The 19,631-nt window shown below is 36.6% G+C and overlaps 2 protein-coding genes and 1 pseudogene across 2 annotated transcripts; all 3 read right to left on the bottom strand.

Annotated features, from left to right (window-relative positions):
- Positions 1-6,037: 6,037 nt before the first annotated feature.
- Positions 6,038-8,379, bottom strand: LOC120187169 (probable isoaspartyl peptidase/L-asparaginase 3). The gene is given in 10 exon segments (XM_039190947.1): positions 6,038-6,434; positions 6,792-6,828; positions 6,831-6,895; positions 7,037-7,095; positions 7,188-7,237; positions 7,240-7,389; positions 7,392-7,578; positions 7,687-7,751; positions 8,004-8,175; positions 8,239-8,379. Coding segments are annotated over 10 exon segments (1,062 nt in total). The 5' UTR covers positions 8,296-8,379; the 3' UTR covers positions 6,038-6,214.
- Positions 8,380-11,350: 2,971 nt separating this feature from the next.
- On the bottom strand, positions 11,351-14,497 carry LOC120187168 (annotated as a pseudogene).
- A 2,701-nt stretch (positions 14,498-17,198) lies between these two features.
- LOC120186975 (hexose carrier protein HEX6) lies at positions 17,199-18,996 on the bottom strand. Its single transcript, XM_039190769.1, is given in 4 exon segments — positions 17,199-17,748; positions 17,750-18,285; positions 18,356-18,678; positions 18,767-18,996. Coding segments are annotated over 4 exon segments (1,515 nt in total). The 5' UTR covers positions 18,897-18,996; the 3' UTR covers positions 17,199-17,222.
- Between the last annotated feature and the right edge of the window lie 635 nt (positions 18,997-19,631).

Raw genomic sequence — 19,631 nt, 5'->3', positions numbered from 1 at the left:
AGATGACTTCAATTCAGCTGGGGAGATGCACCATCATCATCACCACTTAGGACACTTCAAATATGTCCTAAGTCAAATTTTGTGAAATCATACCTTTTCGTGAATAGTTGCCACCTCAAGAGGTACATTTTCACAAGGAGCTGCCATAATGTTCATCATGTTACAACTCACCTATGGCCAGCTCACCTCCAGCTCATTCAACCTAGAACTAGCTCAAACATGAAAGGTTACCTTGCAACAATTGTGACCTTTCATGAATGTTGTTGTCCATGAAGAAGTCCTTTCATCAAGGCACACGTTGGTGAAGAGATTGCATCCATTGGGCCTAAATCATGAAGAGACATGAGATAAACAACATGACCATTCGGCCAGCCCCCACATGCCTAGCTCATGCACTAGCCTTGGTTGAAACATCACCTAACCATTCGACCAAGGGAGATGTATGTTCATTTCAACCGAAACATCAAGTCCTTTCATGAATGAGTAGCCGAACCAACACCAAGGCCAAGGAGCATCCCATTCGTCCAAAGCATCATGCACCTTCAAATAGTCATGTTTAGACAAATAGACATCTAATTATTGGCCAACCCTCTCATTTCCTATAAATTGAGAGGCGGCCATCATTTAAGGATCCTCATATATTAAAATTACTCTTGTGAGTTAATTTCTCTTCAAAGTTCTTTGAGAACTTATCGATTATGCAGTATAATTCATATACTTGTGGCGTCATACCTTCCATCATGATTCCAAAATTCCTAGATTGATATCTAGTGGGTTGAAGACACTATCACTACCCCTCAAGCAAGTTTGTGAAGATCGGGATTGTGCTCCTTAGCATTGTTTCATCTTTGGCGAGTTTGAGATACATCATCACCACCATTTTCCTTTCATCATCAACATCCTCCATCAAGACCATACCAATTTCATTCTTCCACAGCCATCTCTTTTCTATCTTTATTTCATTTCTTTCTATTTCCATTACTTTTATTATTATCCATTTCTTAAGTCCACCATTAATATTATTTCTTTCTTATTTTTATTGCAGCCTAAACTTATAGTTCAAGGACATCAGTACTTGTCAATCCTAGATTGGGACACAATAAGGCTATCTACTCTCTTTCATCAAAGCGTGTAGATCAACCTACATCACATAGACTGCATAACATAGCCCGGAATTGCCTGTAAAATATCTTTCGCTAAAGTGACACATCCCGCCAAGGTCAACATCTTCGATGTCTATTCCAAAGCTGACTATTCACACGGTCAAGAAGGTAACCATAGTGGCTTTAGTCACTCTACTATGAAGTATGGCACCCCATACTTTTCTAATCCTTAACCTCTGCAAATCCAAAAGCCCCTACAATTGTATTCCTCCCTGAGGTGCACAATTCTTTGAGAAAAGATTTGAGTCTTAGGAACACTAATATGATGACCTGATTCATGACAGAAACCATCAAGCACAGATTTAATAGTTGTCACCTGACTCCACTCTGCTCCGGCAAAAATGATAAGGTCGTTAGTAAAAAAAAAACAGGTGAGACAAACTCGGGCCATTTCTAGACAAGACAATCGACTTCCACTAATCCTCCGCAACCCGTTTCTCAATCATTTGAGATAATGTTCCATACAAATCACAAAGAGGTGGGAGATAATGGATCCCCTTGACGGATCCCTTTTTAAAATAATCGAAAGCTCTCATTCCATAAAATCGTAGAGACTGAACGTACACAAATCATAATAAATTCAAAAAATGATCGGGAATCCCGTATCATGAAGAGTCTGCTCAATATAATCCCACTCCAAACAGTCATACGCCTTCTCAAGATCAACCTTTATAACCATCTAACTCTTCCTCCCTTTTCCTAGCCATGGGGTGTATCGCTTCTTGCCACTATAATGTATTGGGCCTGAAACAAAACTCACTTGAGTTTGTGCCACCCATATCGAAAGAAAAGGTTTCAACCGACAAACCAAAACCTTAGTCACCATCTTATATAGTACAACACAACTGATCGGTCAAATGGCTCAAAGAGACGAGATTACTAACCTTCGGGATTAAAACCACACACATTTACCCAGTCCTCCAACAGTCATTCATTAAAAACGCTTGATGAACCGAAGATAGAAGAACCCACAACACTCAATTCTTCTAGAAAAAGTTACAGAAGCCCATCAACTCTTGGAGATTTCAAAGGCTCCATACTAAACAAAGCATTGGAACCATCCATTGAGACCTCATTGAGTAGGGAAAAGTTGAATACCATTAAACTGGAAAAATTGCACTCATGAACAACATGACTAGAGTGAGTATGCTCTGAAGCAATCAAATTAAAAGTAACCCACGACAAGTTCCTTGAGCTGGTCGTGGTCACTACTCAAACAAACATCTGACAACTGCAATATGATTATTCTCCTTCGCACCATAGTTGATCGATGAAAAAAAGTAATAGGTCACCTTTAAGATCCATAAATTGCGAGACTTTTGACGCCAAAGACTATCTTCCTAAGAGAGAACTCATCCCAACTCTTTTTTAAGATCGTCCTCCAATTGTAACAAATATTCATCCTCCGAGTCCTCAAGAACCCGCTTAATGCCTTTAATGCGAGCCATAAGAAAAGCCTTATGCTTTAGGAATACAAAAAATTATTGTTCCACTCACTCCTACATTGAAAGTCCAAAATTATCGCTGATGGTTTTCCCATCAACCCAAGTACATTCACAAGCCTTGGAAAATCGGAGTGATTGCTCCACACATCAATATACCTGTACGGTCGATGCCAAACCAAAATACGACCGTACCCAAATCCAGAAGTGGACGTTGATCAGATCCCAATCATTGTAGATGCACCACCTCTTAATTAAAAAAGTATTGAGCCAAGAGGAACTACACACACATGCAAGCCGTTGTGACAAAGTCCCCTCTTCAACTGAACTTCGACCCAATAAACCCCAAATCATACAACCTAAATCAAACATAAAATCATAAAAGCAGTTACAAATTCCCACCCGTTTTTACAAACCCCATTAGCGCTCCGAGCGACTTCAAATAACGTTAAAATCTCCCACGAGCACCCAAGACTGGTCCGAACCAGGATCAACACCTTCAACTCATTCCATAAACATCTCCTTAAACTGTTACCAGGATTAGCATAAAATGCACGTTAAGAAAAAACCTCGACTATCAATACTGATAGCACATCAACCATGAATTAACTCCCCAGAGACTGCCAGAACTAAGAACCGGATAGAACCCCTCCAAAGGATCTAAATGCCCCCTGAACAGTCTCGCGACTCCACCCGATACGAGAAGTCAAAATCCAATTTATGAAAAACTAATCAACAGTCAACCCATTAATTCAAGGTTCAAAGATTGCCACTAAATCTAGTTACGAGTATCTAATAAACTTAAAATAATGGTTGAAATCAGGATCTCAAGTACCTTGAACATTCCAAAAGAATAACTTAGACATAAAAAATTAGAGAATACCCCCACGATTAAGTTTGCATCTCATCTAGAGCATAATGTACAAAAACGTTACTAGCACGACAAAGGGGCAACTCTTCTTCCCGACTAACAGTCGAGATATCACAATACCTAGGTAACACGGTCGAACTTTGTGTCTGGTCTAATTTAGTGTGCATGGACTAACTATTCCGTTAACACTGGTTTAGTCGACACCCTATCTTCCTTTTTCGAGTCTTTCAATCTTTCCGTAATAGCCCTTGAACTGTCGATAATCCTTTACTGACCCCTTTCGGGAAGAAGCTTTTTTTACTTAGCGTGAGTCGCTAATTCCCTGATCTATAGTTTTCAGATTCTTATCACTCATTCTCACTTGAACAGCAACATGCTTGTCATTGTCAAGCGATGAATGAACTTGAACTACATTATCAGTGTAAGCAATTGTATTAAGACTGATCAGTTGAAGCAGAATCCCCTGAGCACTGATGTCCACCTGTTTTGACTTTCCTGCATTTTTTCGTTACCCCCTTGCCTATAAGATTCAACCTTCTCACCCATCTAGGGGATAACTAAACAAACCAACGCCACCACTTCCTTGCTGATCAACCGCTTGATGTCATTCCCGTGATGAAAATGGCCGCACATTCTCCTCATCCATATGAGTATCAAGCACCGAAAATTGGGACCCATTAAGGTTTCATCCACATCGGATAGATGCCTCGATATTACCACATTTATGATTTGTTGGAACCTTCCTGGTACGTTTGGCCACTTGCATCCAAGGCCCATACAAGTTCTCATCTGTAATTCGCATTAGCCCCTCATCACCATTCATCGCCATGGCCGATAAATTGCCCCTACAATTATAACAGATAACCGGTAAACCTTCATACTCCACCGGTTGTTTATGACCATCGATAATAACCCCAGACACGAGCGACTTCTCTAAATCCACAACAATGGATAGCCTCGTAAAATGTCCTCAACTTTCATCCTTCGTATTATAGTTAACACAGACCATTATACCAATTGTTTTCCCTATATATCTAAACAAACTTCTTGTATAATAGCGATAGGGTAAACTTGAAAGATGACACCAAGCCATTTTTTCTTCGGATATTCAACCATAGTAGAGAATGAGCGACTCCACAGTTGAACTGTAAGATAACACCCGTAAATGATCCAAGGCCCTCGAGATAATATGTGATTATAATCCTTTCGTTTGCAAACCGTACCATGTAATACTCATTGACCAGATCAATCAAATTAATTTCACCCTGAGGATTCCAAATCATCTTTATTCGATTCAGTAGCGTTCTATACTCGATAGACTTGCCCAACAGGCGAACAACTATAGAGTCCGCAAGCTTGGCATCAATGGCATCATGAACACGCCTTGAGAATTTAATTTCAGGAAATGACCCCCTGAAATCACCTCAACATCCTCAATCATTTCGTCGACATCCAGATCATGAGCCGAAACATTCAGTTGGCCCCTCAGCGAAGTCCCCTTAACCATATCCCTAAACGATAGTTTCCCACTCCCAATGTGTGGATTAGACATGGAATTATCACTATGTAAGGTTACCGAATTCACATCCTTCTCATGGGTGTCACCCTCCCTCACATTGCTCTCCCTTCCATCAGTCATGACTGTGTCCACATCGCTCACCTTTAACCCAAAAAGCTACTGTCCAAGATTACCCTCACCTCTTGCAACGTATCGTGCGTGGTTTCGAAAACCTCATTTGCTTCATTCCCAACAGACCGCCCATAATCATCAAAAGGGACCACCTGAAATCCTCCAAACACAACCGCCTGAGAACCACCGCCAGACGAAAAGTCCGGAGGTCATCCCCCATGATTTCCAAACGGCAGCACATCGCTCCTTTGACCGAGAAAAACGGTAGGTTTTGCATAATAAGGAAAATTAAAAATTAAAATGGCATAATTAATTAATTATTGAAATCAAAATATTAATAAAACATTAATAACTAATCTTGTTAATATAAGATTTTTTTTAAAAAAATAAATCTTAAATATCAAATTTTAATTGATTAAAAGAATTCGTGTTAACTTCCGTGATAGAAGTGAAACCCGTCAACGACTAAAAAAAGTTGTATATGAAATTGAGAATGAAAAAATAATTATATAAAATTGATAAATTGGATATAGTTCACATACTAAAAGAGTATTTAACCCTTAACAAAACTAATAGATGCCTAGCCCAAGATTCTTTGGTCTTCCAACTTCATTAGAGTATCATTAATTTTAGGGTAAACTACATTTTTAGTCATCCAACTATAACTTTTGGTCCATTTTGATCACCATCCTTTAATTTTTTTTTCAAAATCATTTAATGTTAAGTTTTAACGGCGGTAACCAAAATGAAACCTAAACTAAATGTTAAATATGATTTTTTGAAAAAAAAAGATGGGTGACCAAAACATAAAAAAAGTGATAGTTGGGTGACTAAACATGTAGTTTACCCTTAATTTATTCATCCACATTTGACAGAGGTCTGAAAGTCCTTCCTACCAAACGCGTACGCCACCACTATCCAAAGGCTAGGCTGAGAGGAACTTTTGAAAAGTATGCACTACAAAGTTGTTCATATAGTCATTATACAAATACTTTGGAAGAATAGTCATTGCCACTGGCAAAAATACACATCAATAGCTGTCCTATGATGAATTGTTGTACGCTTATGGTGATAATACTGAAAGCAGGCATGTTAGGCAGAAGCAATTTCAGGGCAGCACAGTGAAAACCTTTACGTCGTCCATATCGGGGTTTTTGACCGAGTATTGGAATGTCCATCCATAACATGCACCAGCATGTTCACCTTTCTTATTGACAGCAACAACAGCTCCAATATAATCTGGGAATTTCTTCGCGATTCGAGATATTGCATCATTGGCCGCAAGCTTTGGTTCCATTCCTTGTCTCATGCTCTCCACAACTTGATAACTAAAAATTAGACATGGTGTGCACCAGATAAGGATTAAGCATGCAACAGATTAATTGAAATAGAACAGTTGCAAAGGGTGAACTGTGAAAGGAAAAAAAAAAATGAGTACACAGAAGATTAGCCATCTGGAAAAAAAAGAACATGCTAACTAAGCATAACAACATAAAATAATTCTCATTGAAGAGTCAATCCTAGTTATTTGCAGCCCTTCTCGTAAAGACTTTCAATTCTAAGAACATTGTTCTGAAATATTTCAAGTAATGGGCTTATCTGAAAAAGAAGAAAATATTTCTGATATTTAACTAGTATAACATGATACGAATGGTGGAAGTTAAATTTTCGAACTTATTAGATACCATGGAAGGAAGCGCATCATGATGTCACCATCTCCGTCGCACTGCAAGCACCAACCTCATCATCAGCATATGCAGAAGATCCAGCAATAGGTCCATCACCCACCCTGCAATCGGGCAAAATAATATGTTAGCTGCGAATAAGTTGAACGAAGACTCCGATTGTGTTCTCAAACTAATTTATTTGGAATCATTCAATATCTTCCCAGGTTCATGAGATAATAATTTACCAAATACAACACTTGTACCTGCCAGGGATCTTAAAGGTTGCACCATTCGTTGATGTACCAACAGCCACATGTCCCATCTATGCAAGAAAAATAATCTCATTGAAAACAAATGTGAATTTCCGCACATATGCGCTTGAATTGCAATGAACCAGCAATAACGTCAACTTACTTTATCAATAACAGCCATTGATATGGTATCATGGTTATGAGGACCAACAGAGATGTCCTGGAATCAACAATTCCCATCGAATTGCCTATGGAACAAAACCCCATATCAAGCCCCATGTTATCCTTGGGTTTATAAGGGCCACAGCCATCAACAGGCACAACATTTTTCCAAAAATTAGGTTGACAGTGATTTTCTTTCCATTTCCCCATTTCTCCATAGACTCTGATGAACTGAGGTTTGTTGGTCCAGGAAGACCCATTGAAATCGCAAAGGCAGATGCTCGGTCACCGACAAGCATTGTGTGTTTTGTATGTTGCATCACTAATCTTGCAGCTTTAATGCCGTCCTTTACATGTCTCATAGCAGCAACAGCTCCAACCTCCATCGTGGCCTAATGCATGTCCTTGGTGAACACAAAATTAAATTGTTTCTCTTAATACGAGCAAACAAACAAGGATCAAAATAACACACAAGACAAAGTCGGCACAATTTTGTCTACCCCGTTCATAAGCAATGCATCGATTGTAGTTTCGCCATTCTCGTCCGGACTGCCACCAGGACCCACTGTTACGGTCAAATTCATACCATTCAGGACATTAAACATGTTAAACAAATCACAAAAAAAAATGCATATATTTTATTTCTTTTTTGAGATTGACATTGAATCTCATTGGATTTCATTAAAGAGGCAGTACGTTCAAAAGCCTTGTATATTCAAGAAAAAAGGATAAAACCCATCTCATCATATACAAGAAATATCCTGATTCCTGCGAAATTAGACCCAAAAAATGAGAACCCAGAGTGGATGCCACCAACCTGTACCATCACACCTCAATTCCTCGCAAGCAGAACAACCCTCCACCACCGCATCAACGGCGTCGAACCCTTTATCAACCGCTTCCCACGCAGCTCTCACAGCCTCCACGAAAGGCCATGTGCTCACCACTATTGGGTAGTTCCCAGAATCCTCAACCCCTTGTCCTCTCACCTGATAATCATATATAAAAAGAGGGGCCAAAAGTCGCAAAACCAGTGTAACCAAATCAAAAACCAGAGAAGAGAAGATGAAGAGGCGGACAAGTGCGATGGGCAGGTTTGTAGGAGCCATCGGAATTCGGAGGAGTTGAAGATCTTGTTTTCCAATCTCATGTTCCAAAGAGTCCACTTAAGTGAAGGTTGTAAAGACTAGAGTAACTTGTTACATTGATTTTGAGCCGGTGACAGACCAATCAAAAATCTTGTAGAGGAGCCCACTTGGATTTTCTCGATTGTGTAACTTTGAGGAAAAATTCAAGGATTTTCTGATTTTTAATAAAATCTATTTTGTTTGATTTCCTCTTTTTTAATATTTTGCTCATGCTATTCTTTGTCTGTCACCTTTGTAATTTTACTCGTGTGGCACATGTTATTTTATTTTTGTGGCATGTTGGTTTTATGGCACATTTTTTGTGATAGACATGTAATTGTGTAAAAATTCTCATGTTATTTATATCTGATTTTACGATTGTCGATGATTTTTTAATAATTTTTTTTATTATTTATCAATATATTTAGATCCATTTACGAAACAACTTGTAAGTTTACTTTGGTTAACTCGTGGCTCCATCTCTTAAGTGTTTAATTGGGGATAAATGAGTATATTAATGATTACTAGGTATTTGTGGATGATGAACGTGGGATTTAAACGAAGGTTTTGATCCCTTAGGTTTTCTTATTATTTTATGTTTCAATTTTTTTAGTAGACATCTATAAATCTCTCTTTGATTGATTGTATTGTTGTTGTATTTTCTTTTGTTTGGATAAAATTAGTATGGTTTCAAGTTCAAAAAAATTATAACTTATTTTAAATCATTTCTCAGCATTTTTATTGTTTAGATTATTTTAAATTATGATTTATTTTAAATTAGGTTATAATTTTTTAATATTATAATTTTATTTCTCAAACTATGTATATATATATAATATTTTTTTAATAAAATCATTAAAAAATTATTGACTATCATGTAAACACTGATGCATATAAATATTGATGTGTAATATATAATAATATGATATGCTATATAGTTAAATGTTATATTATATCATCTAAAATCGTTATTATAATAAATTAAAAGGTTCTTTCTTTAGATTTTATTTTTTATCATAATTTGTTTATAATGCTATATATGTTTTAAAGTTAGATTCTTGTTTTATTTAAATTCAACATTAATTATTGTAGTTAAATTAGTTTTTTATGTTTTTATTTTAAAATTTAAAATTTTATTTAGAGTTTAAGGTTTAAACTTATAATTTAAGATTTCAAGGTCTAAATTTTAGAGATTATTGTAACACCTCAAATCTCAGCTTATTAGGTTCGGGTTAAACCAAGAGCATTTTTAACTAACCTCTTTAGTCTTGTAAAAAAGCTTGGTCCAAATGAAAGTTGGATTGGGCTCAATTAGGGTAAAAAAATGACATTTTTGAATGGTGACCTTAGTTAGAGAGACCAAGAAGGTAATTAACCTATCAACATTTTCAAAGACTGAATTCCCTTATGAAGGATAATGTCAACGAGAAAGAGCTTCATGTCTATTTTTCATCTCTTTTGCCTTCTTTTTCCATTCAAACTCTGATTTGTAGCAACTTTGTGATCTAGCAAGCTTTGTCCGAGATTCTAAAGGTAAAAATCTTAATCTCCACATCTCAAGCTTCCTTTCAAGCCCTTAACATCAAGATTTGGATATGGTAGCCATTAATAGGAGTTTAAGGGGGTTTAGAAACTCATATGTTACCATATTATTTTGGGAATTTAAGCCTTAAAAAGTGTTCTTAACCTCCTTCTAAGCTCCTAAATGAATTAGTAACTCATTTTTTTCTTGTTGTGAATAGTGAAATAAGTTGGACAAAAATCTAAGACCAAAGGCAAGGAAAAGTTGATTCTTGGTTGAGTGCAAACATTTTTCAGCAATCTAGGATTCAAGGCAACACATTTCTAACTCATCTCTATTACTTATAGATCACTAGATGTGTTGGTTTGTATGAGTTCATGAAACATATAAGTACATCCAAGGTAGATTTCACTTTAACGTTTTAGACATTTAGAGGGGTTTATGGGGAAGTTGGGTATCATTTTCGTGTACAAAATAGAGTATTTCTGGGTTTAGGTATCGGTACTGGATGAACAAAACCAATATTGTGTGTAACACATATTTCCTGTATTCTTTACCGAACATGAGTCAGACATGTCACATTACACTTTTAGGTGTTTGGACTATCACGACCGTTAAATTATGTCGTTAAAGGAAACACGTCATCTTTATAAAATTTAAAATTTTTATTTAAATTAAACAACTTATAATTATAATTTTTTAAAGGAAAACCCAAAATTTTATAAAACTACAAAAAACCTCAAAAACTTTTAAAACTCTAATCTCAATCCCTTTACCACTATCGTCAATCGGCCTATCACCCAACGACATGTGACCGACCACCCACCCACAACCAAAACTCCTTATTTTTGCAACCGACCAAACACCCAACAACATTGTAAATGCAACATTTCGCAATCGACGATTTTCACCTCCATCATCGATTTTAGCTACAATTAGATGTTGGACTTGGGGGTTTCAACCTTTGAGTGTTCGTTTGGTCATGCGCCATTGGAATTTTGGCCAATTGACAACAATGGTCACGGATGATAATGACAGGAGGATTGAAAATATAATTTTAAGAGTTTTGGGGTTTATTTGTAATTTCATAAACACAGGGGTTTTAAAAAAATATTTTTAAGTGTTATTTTAAATAAAATTTTTAAAATTTTATAAAAACAACACATGTCATTTAATGGCAATGATAGTCCAAGAAGCTAAAAGTGTAACGTTAAACACCTAGATCGACTGAAAAAATAATTTAAACACTTAAATAGAAAAAAATATAATTTGAACACTTATTTTTATATTAAACCATAAATATACCCAATCCATCTCACTACGTTAACTGAACCCGAAAAAACGAAGTGAGAGTGATGACTCTGTAGGATAATGCATTCGCAACTGATTCTTATAATCGTTAACTCGTTTTCACTAATGTAAATTTGCCTCTTATGTTAAAACCTAAAAGAGAAGGCTTTTTAAGATAAACAGTCGCTTAAGGTAATTTCAATTTCATCTCCAAATACAAATAAGTATCCACTAATGATCTTAAAGTGCTCCACCAGATTTGTCTGGCAACAAAAAATATCCACTACTGCAAACCAATCATCTCTATCCAATTTCGAACATCGTACCTGGAGATGTATCGATCATCTCCAGACTGTCTCGTTAGCATCTGTGAATATGGGATTGTGTTGCTCTATAAGACATTGAATAACCTCAATGGCACCAAAATCAACCGGCATACCATCGTCTAAAGGAATGTGGGAGGAAGCATCCGTATCTTCTCCATCATCTGTGGCCATGACAAAGTGTGAAACATAAAGGAAAACCAGAATCTTCTTGAAATCAATTTTGGGTTCACTTAATTTTCCACTATTTCCTATGCTGTAATTAAGATCTAGCTCCCGTAAGTAGATACCTAATCTATCGATAGTGTTATTGGTATTAGCTACCCCCGAAATGATATGAAGCCAGAGTCTTGTACAATATACTGATATGTGCATAGATTGTAGCTGATAAGAAAATTTACCAGCAAGCATGTCCCATGCACTATAAGCAGCGGTTGGATCCATGCTAGCATTGGAAGGACTTTTGGGTGGACGACTCCAGTATTTCCTATATGATTCCGGTTTCAGATCCTTCTGCCACATAATAACAGGGGCCATTTCCATGGCTAGGCTTCGTGCATCCATCTGTTGGAAGATAAACAACAATAAAACACTGTTAATAGGTACTACTCGTCTATTAGATCATAATAAGCACATAACTGCAAGCCAACTATTTGGAGGGATAGAGGTGCAGAAACGAAGAAACTGCTTTATTTATGCGTTTTGTTCACAATGACTATAAAAACATGCTAATAATGGTCCCAAAGAAAAATTATCCATGAAAACTTCAGCGGAGACTTTTTATCATTAGACTAACTTTAGCCCATTGATACATAGGACAGACCAAAATATTGCTCAGTACAAGGTAACATACTGAAGTTCAAAAGATCTAAAAGGTAACCTTCACATATTGGCGAAATATAAGCTTTTACAATTATATCCGACCTTTCTCAAAACCATCTTATAAAGGAAATGCACGGATGAAAATAAGAGAGAGAATTCATACCTTGTTCTGGCTAACACGAAGCAGCAATGCTGTGATGAACTCAAGAGTCATGTAGTTTACAGTAGGAAGCCTCTTTAGTACGTTTCTCATAGCATGAATGCTGGAACGGGCACCTTTGATCTCATCATAAAGCTCAAAGGTAGTCAATGGCTCAGGAAGACTAGCAATGTAGTATTTGGTTAGAGCTGCTACATCAATTGGATTCACACCCTCTGGTATAGAGGCATTAAAATCTGTGACATATATATGACTACAAATTAGGATGCAATCCAAATAGAATAATTTATGGTCAAATTAAAGCAGATAAGAGACCTTGGTTGTATGCAGTAACCAATTGCTCAATGATCTTCTTATCTCCTTCAGATTTAAACAAGTACTGAGAATTTAGACCTAAAAAACCAACAAATATGTAACCCGCTGGAGAAAGGAAAATGTATACTGAAGACTCCAGTAACATTTTCTAAATAAGAAAATTTTCATCTGAGTCACCTGATAACACGAGATAATCTGCACATTTCACCAATATAAGAGGATGGGCTTGCTGGCTTGCTGGCTTTGCACAGTAACCTCAATAGGTACTCCAAATACTGAAGACAGAAAAAAAGGGGGGCTAAAATATGCACTACCGTAATGTCCATAAAGAGAAGCAAAATGATAAAGATCCCCAAAGAAGTCACAATTTGGAGAATCCAGAGGCCAAGATTGAGAAATTTACCATCAGTGCTAGCAACACCCTGCAAATGAAACACATTGTAAGAGTTCAGAAGCTTGATAGTGCATGTAAAAAAACTAAAGATTGAAAAACAAACAACAATTATAAAAGCAAAGCACACAATGCCAATACCTTTTGCCATCTCTCTGTATCAGTCAAGATTATCTAACTTTTCTGCGCTGTCTTTTTTGCCACCTGCAACAAATCCACCATTACATGTGATTTTTTCACCATAATATCTGTATAAGCCAAGGTAAACCTAGTCTGTAAGAAAATAAACAATTACATCAATGCCTTGTTTTAAGCATTTTCAATTACACAAGATCCACTGTAACATCCACAATTACCATAATAACAAGAAGAAAAGAATCTGAAATCCATTGGTTACTAGAAACTTGAAAGTTTTGCAATAAAAAAAGTGATGCCAAGCAACTAACACCCTTTCTGTAGAGTACAAAATCGATATCTCTCTAGCATAACCTAACTTTTGATAAGAAGACAAGCTTAACTTATCAAAGCAACGAACATAGCCGACAGAAATCTACAAAGCAGGAAGTCGGGCAGATAAGATACAGAGGCTAGAAAACAAACAATCACAATTAAAGATAAATGGTCAAGCAAGGAAGAATCCAATAGCATAACCATAGACAAGTATCCCACATGAAACAGGAAAACTCAAAATTCACACGGTATTCCATCCTCTCTCAAGATGTAATCAATACATTGAACAAGTCATGGTAATGAGTAAAAATTGTTGAGAACAATCGCTTAAAATTATTTTCAGAGCTAAAAATCTTTTACCTTTTCAACTTTTGTTTTCCCGACAACAACCTTGTCTTTAGTCCCAGTGATGCCTTTCCTCAGAAAGGTTCCGGTCGTTGCAGCAGCGGATATAAGGCTCTCTTGCAGAGCATGTCTCGTCGCCGGCTTCCGGAGAATCATCCATCGGGTTTTCACCATGGAACCAAATCGTTCCGCCACGTCAGTGACGTTGCCTTTGGCATCCTTGGCAACTTCTCCGACAAACGTCCCGGCTGTTTGGCTAGCTTCCTTTAGTTTCACCCCGCAATCGAAATTCAAAATAAAAAAAAGGCTAATGTTGCAAAAACATAGAAAATAAAAATAATATAATGAAGATTGGTTGTAAAAGGAACCTGAGGAAGAAAAAAAAACCAGTCGCCTTCTCTTGCCACTGCTGCGACACGGCTGAAGGCATCGTTTAAGATTAACGCAAACCGGAAAATAATCAATAACGAAATATAACCGGAAACTGCCAAAAAAAAAGCAAAGATTTGAAACTTGAGAGAACATAAGAGAAGTGAATCGATACATAATCATATTTGGTGATCATCAAAACATATGATCGGAACAAAACCTAATTTTGACGGAAAACTAAAAAGAATAACATTTACCTTTATATGTTAGCTTAAAGGATGCGAAGATGTAAGACGAACTTCTCTTTTTTGAGAGCTGAATCGGCAGGCGAGAGCGAAAGTCGAAAGTGAACTACTTTTATTTATGGATAAATTATTTAGTCGTAAGAGTTCAAATTTACTAATAGTTTTACTTTTGGGATAATTCTTTTTCAAAATTTAAAAGGTTAGGCCAGTTATTTCTTACTTGGATAAATTACCGAAATGTTCCCTTTATATCCATAGGTGTTTACTTTTGGTCATTAAATTGTAAAAAGATAATATTCTAATTATTTATGTTATCAGTTTATAAATTTTGATGATGGAGACCTTAAATATTGTTAGAACATTAGTAAAAGGGGTTAATGTTTAATCTCAACATTATTTTTAGATAAATATTAATTTGATCCTTAACTTTTAGGTAAAATATCAATTTGATCCTTAAACTTTAGTTAAATATTAATGGATAAACTACACATTTGGTAGCTGAATTTTATTATTGCTTCTATTTCACTCATCATACTTTTAATTTTTGCAATATACTCAGTGAACTTTATAGATTGAATTTTTTGGTCGCTCCACTGTTAAATAATTAACGAAGTTATGACATGGCCGTATTTTAATCAAAACGACATCATTTTATTCTAAAATTTAATGGTTTTCAAGAATTCAAAACAACATTGTTTTGATGTAGGTTGCCATGTCATAACACCTTTTAATTATTTAACAACAGAGTGGCAAAAAAATTCAATTTATAAAGTTCAGTGAGTAAATTGAAAAAAAATTGAAAGTACAACAAGTGAAAATGTGTAATTGATCCAATATTTAATCCCTACATATGACTAAAATCTCTCATCATTAGCTTGTAACACCCTAATCCAATTCGAAGACCGATGGATTAACATGTCACACTGGACCACAAAAGTGACTAGCCCAAAATTTTTCTTTAAAATTGATTTAAAAACCATCTAATAAAACTCATCCATATTAAAATAAATTAGAACATAGTAATAAAGTTTATAAGTATGAGGAGCTCCCAAAATATCCAAAACAATACAATACTGAGTTTAAACCCAAAAAAAGAGAGAGTTAAAACTGAATACATAAGGGTCTATAAATAGTAAATGCCCTCTAAGAATAACTCAAGACGTACTCTGAATGTCTAGACTGATATGGAATTGCTATCGATGATAATGCCTCGCTATTGGTCACCTAGGAACCTGCACACTAAAACACATTCTGAGCTTACGAGCTTAGTGTCACACTAATAATTGTATTATACTACATGCATTGACTAAATGAGCATGTGAGTCGCATAGGTATATGAACATGGGAACTACTGTATGAACTGCTGAGTAGACATCATGGTGTGACTGAGGGTTCTACATCTCGGAGCTCACACACCCCTCTAGCCTTTTGTAAAATACCCTTGGGTATCTAGGTTGAGATCCAAAATTGCATCGAAAACGTACACCTGACTAACTTACTTCATCGAGTCTTGGGGCATCTACACCTAGTCGACAACTGAAGTGCATTGGCACTGATTGGGATATCCAACTGACTGTCGTATTCTGCTAAAGAGACTAGGGTGTTATGACTGTTTCCCGAACATCAAACAAGGCTAGTTTTATGTATCCCTAGCTATTACTATTTCTAGTTGTTTTGAAGTTTATTACTGTTCTCAATTGTAGTTTTATCTGCTGATATTTTGTTGTTATTGGGACCCTCAAGTCTGATCCCTTAATCATTAGATTATTTATCCAAAATTGTTCGTTGGTACTAATACTGACACTAAGTATCGATACCCACTTCTTGGTATCGATATTGACTGATTGTATAAGGGAGGATAGTATTGATACTCTAATGTTGGGGTATCAATATTGGCCTGGGTATCAATACCAAAATTAGGTTCGATGTTTTGAAAAAGTATCTTAGTATCGATACAAAAGAGTTTTGAGAGGAGAGTATCGATATTCACCCATATAGTATCGATACTGTCAACCCGGTTTCGATACTCGTAGGATGATATCGATACTAAACCCTCTTAGTAGATTACAGTAGCCAAATTCGTTATAACTTTATTTTTATCCAAATATTTTAGAGTTAATTGTACTATACATCCCTAAATTGTCTCTTATTCTAAATTGATTCTCAAACTTTTGCACATTCTAATTTCATTCCATGACTCTCATTCTAAACCGTTCTCTAAACTTTTGAACATTTCAAATTAATTCCCAAACCATGATCCTCATTTTATATTGTTCTCAAATTCTTTTAATGTTTTAATTTCCTCCATAAACTTTCTAATGGTTTTGGGAGATGTTATTGGAATGTTAAAAGTTTGTGGACTACTTTTGAATTAGGGTCATAATTTGGGGATGAATTTGTAGTGTTCAAAAGTTAATAAAACCAATTTAAAATGAGAATCAAAGTCTAAGGATGTGTTGTGAAATTAACTCAATATATTTTTAATTATTAAAAAAATTGATTAAGAAGCTAATCAAACGCATGAATGGTCCAAACTCCAAATTTATACATAGAATTTAAAATCTCATGCTTTCTCCGACACTTGAATTTGCTAATCGGAGTTGTGTGTGTTTATTTAAAGGTTCTTGTCCTTGTAACACAAACTATTACATTAAACAATCTATGTTAAATTCCAACCTTAAGCACCTTGAACCTTAATCTTGTCATCATCTTCCCCAACAATCCTTGTCCAAAACCAATGCTCTTTCCACACTTTCTCCATTTGTTCAATGGGAACATTCTTAGTCTCCGGCAACAAAAAGTACACAAATGCAGTCATCACTATCACCCATCCCCCAAAGAAGAAGAAAATCCCTGCCTTTAAATGGCAAAGCATGCTTAGAAATGTTTGTGCAACAATGAAAGTGAATATAAAGCTGACCGCCACCGTAATACTTTGTCCGGCCGATCGAATCTCGAGCTGATATATCTCACTCGGAACCAACCATCCCAATGGTCCCCATGACCATCCAAAACCAGCCACATATATGCAGATCAAGAATATGATTAAATATGCATACATTTGGCTTACTGTCCCATGATCCCCTAGCTGGGTTGCCATGATTCCTCCTATAAGCATCTGTGAGATGAACATTTGGACTCCCCCAACCATGAATAAGGCTCTTCGCCCGAATTTATCGACAATCAGCATTGATATGAAATCCTACTCCGATAACGCCGGTTACCACAGAGGAGAGGAGGGAAGCGCTTTCACCGATTCCGATCGTCCTGAATAGAAGTGTGGCGTAGAATGCAATGACATTGATGCCAGTCACTTGTTGGAAAAATGGTATGGCTATTGCCATTACTAGTTGAGGCCTATACTTTCTTTGTATGATTCTCTTGAATGGATGTTTGATGGTTTTGGAGATTGAGCTGGCTTTGATGAGATCATCAAGCTCCGCTTCAACATTGGACGTGCCTCGTATACGTTGCAGCAATCGTTTAGCCTTGTCGTGATCACTGCTGATTAGGCCACTGGGTGTTTCCGGGAGGAAAAGCGCACCTAGTGTCAGGATTGAAGCAGGAACTCCTGCCATGGCCAAGGAAATCCGCCAGCCCCAACCGCCTTTGATTTTTTCGGTACCGAAATTAATAAGGTTAGCCACCAGTGCTCCTATGCCAATACTGAACTGGAAGCCATTGTTGATTGCTCCCCTGTATCTAGGTGGTGCCATTTCTGAGAGATACAAAGGGACTGCCTGCAGGACAATAAGATCGGAATTAACGTATCGCTAGACAATTAAGATCGGAATTCGTTAAAGCATGTACCTGGTTGGCAAATCCGACTCCAATTCCGAGCAAGATACGACCAAATATAAGCATGTAGACATTGAAAGCCGCACCACCAAGGGCTGAACCAGCAAGGAATGCAGCACCTCCGGCCAGGATCGATGTCTTCCGACCGAAAGCCTTCGTAACCGACGAGGCGAAGAGAGTGGCAATAAGGCCAGCTATGTATAATGAAGATGTAAATGATGTTAACAGTTGGCTATCGAATTTGCAGTAGTTGCTGATTTTAGTATCTTCCTTCATCTTCCTGTATACTTCCGCAAAAAAATTCTTGAGAAAAGGCTCCATAGATGTCACTCCACCTACAAATAGTTTAAAAGATCAATAATCTGGGCACAAATTGTCAGGGAAGAAGAGATAGAGATACAAACAAATTCTGCACAGAAAAACCTGAAATTCCAATATCATAGCCGAAGATGACACCTCCCATGGCAGCCATCATACACGACAGAACAACGAACCAAGTCATCCTACCATTGTATTGGCCGCCTCCACCTGTTACTGCCAACGCAACCGCCATTGGTGAACGCAGGTGAGCTTGGGGAAGAAGAAGAGTGAGTCGAGTGGTGGATATGCTTACAGCAGTGTTGTTTGACTTTAAGATCTCAATGAATTATTGGGCTTGCAAGGGAGAACAAGGAAAAACGAGAAGAAAACAAAACGAAATAGTGCCCGTTCATCACTTGTATTTTGTAAGAGCATGTGGGGTTTGATTTGAATATTCAACAAGAAAGTAGAATCTTTGGACTTATACGAACTTCAATGTCACTGCTTTGTAAATATATTATCCAATGATGATTATACTAATCAACTTTTTAACTTTTACTTGCTTGGTTTATGGGCAAGACACCCAGAATCTGTTCAAACAGGGTCTCTCACTTATTGGATGATGATAACTCTTTCTTTAATTTATTTTTTATAATTGAAGGCTTAAAACCCTTTTTTTTATTATACGAGTCTAGAATTATAAAGTCTTAAATTTGACTCCAAATTAAGATAAATTATTTGATGAATCCGACTCATTATGTATATTTGAAACGTATATGAGCTTGTGTATACCAAACACACGAGTAATGAATCGATAAAATTGTACACGTGGTCAGATAGTATGATATTTATCCGGATAGTCCCTCGTCACAAATGATCGTAAATTGAATAATATTACCACCTAGTCCAACATGATATATACACCGATCGTCATACATGATCGCATATCAAATCTATAACCCATTAGTCGTCATACATGACCACAAAT

This window comes from Hibiscus syriacus, unplaced genomic scaffold (assembly GCF_006381635.1).
Source record: "Hibiscus syriacus cultivar Baekdansim isolate YM2019G1 unplaced genomic scaffold, ASM638163v2 tig00113722_pilon, whole genome shotgun sequence".
Taxonomy (NCBI): Eukaryota; Viridiplantae; Streptophyta; class Magnoliopsida; order Malvales; family Malvaceae; genus Hibiscus; species Hibiscus syriacus.
The sequence above is the reverse complement of the archived record's forward strand: the minus strand, read 5'-3'. Positions and strand labels throughout refer to the sequence as shown.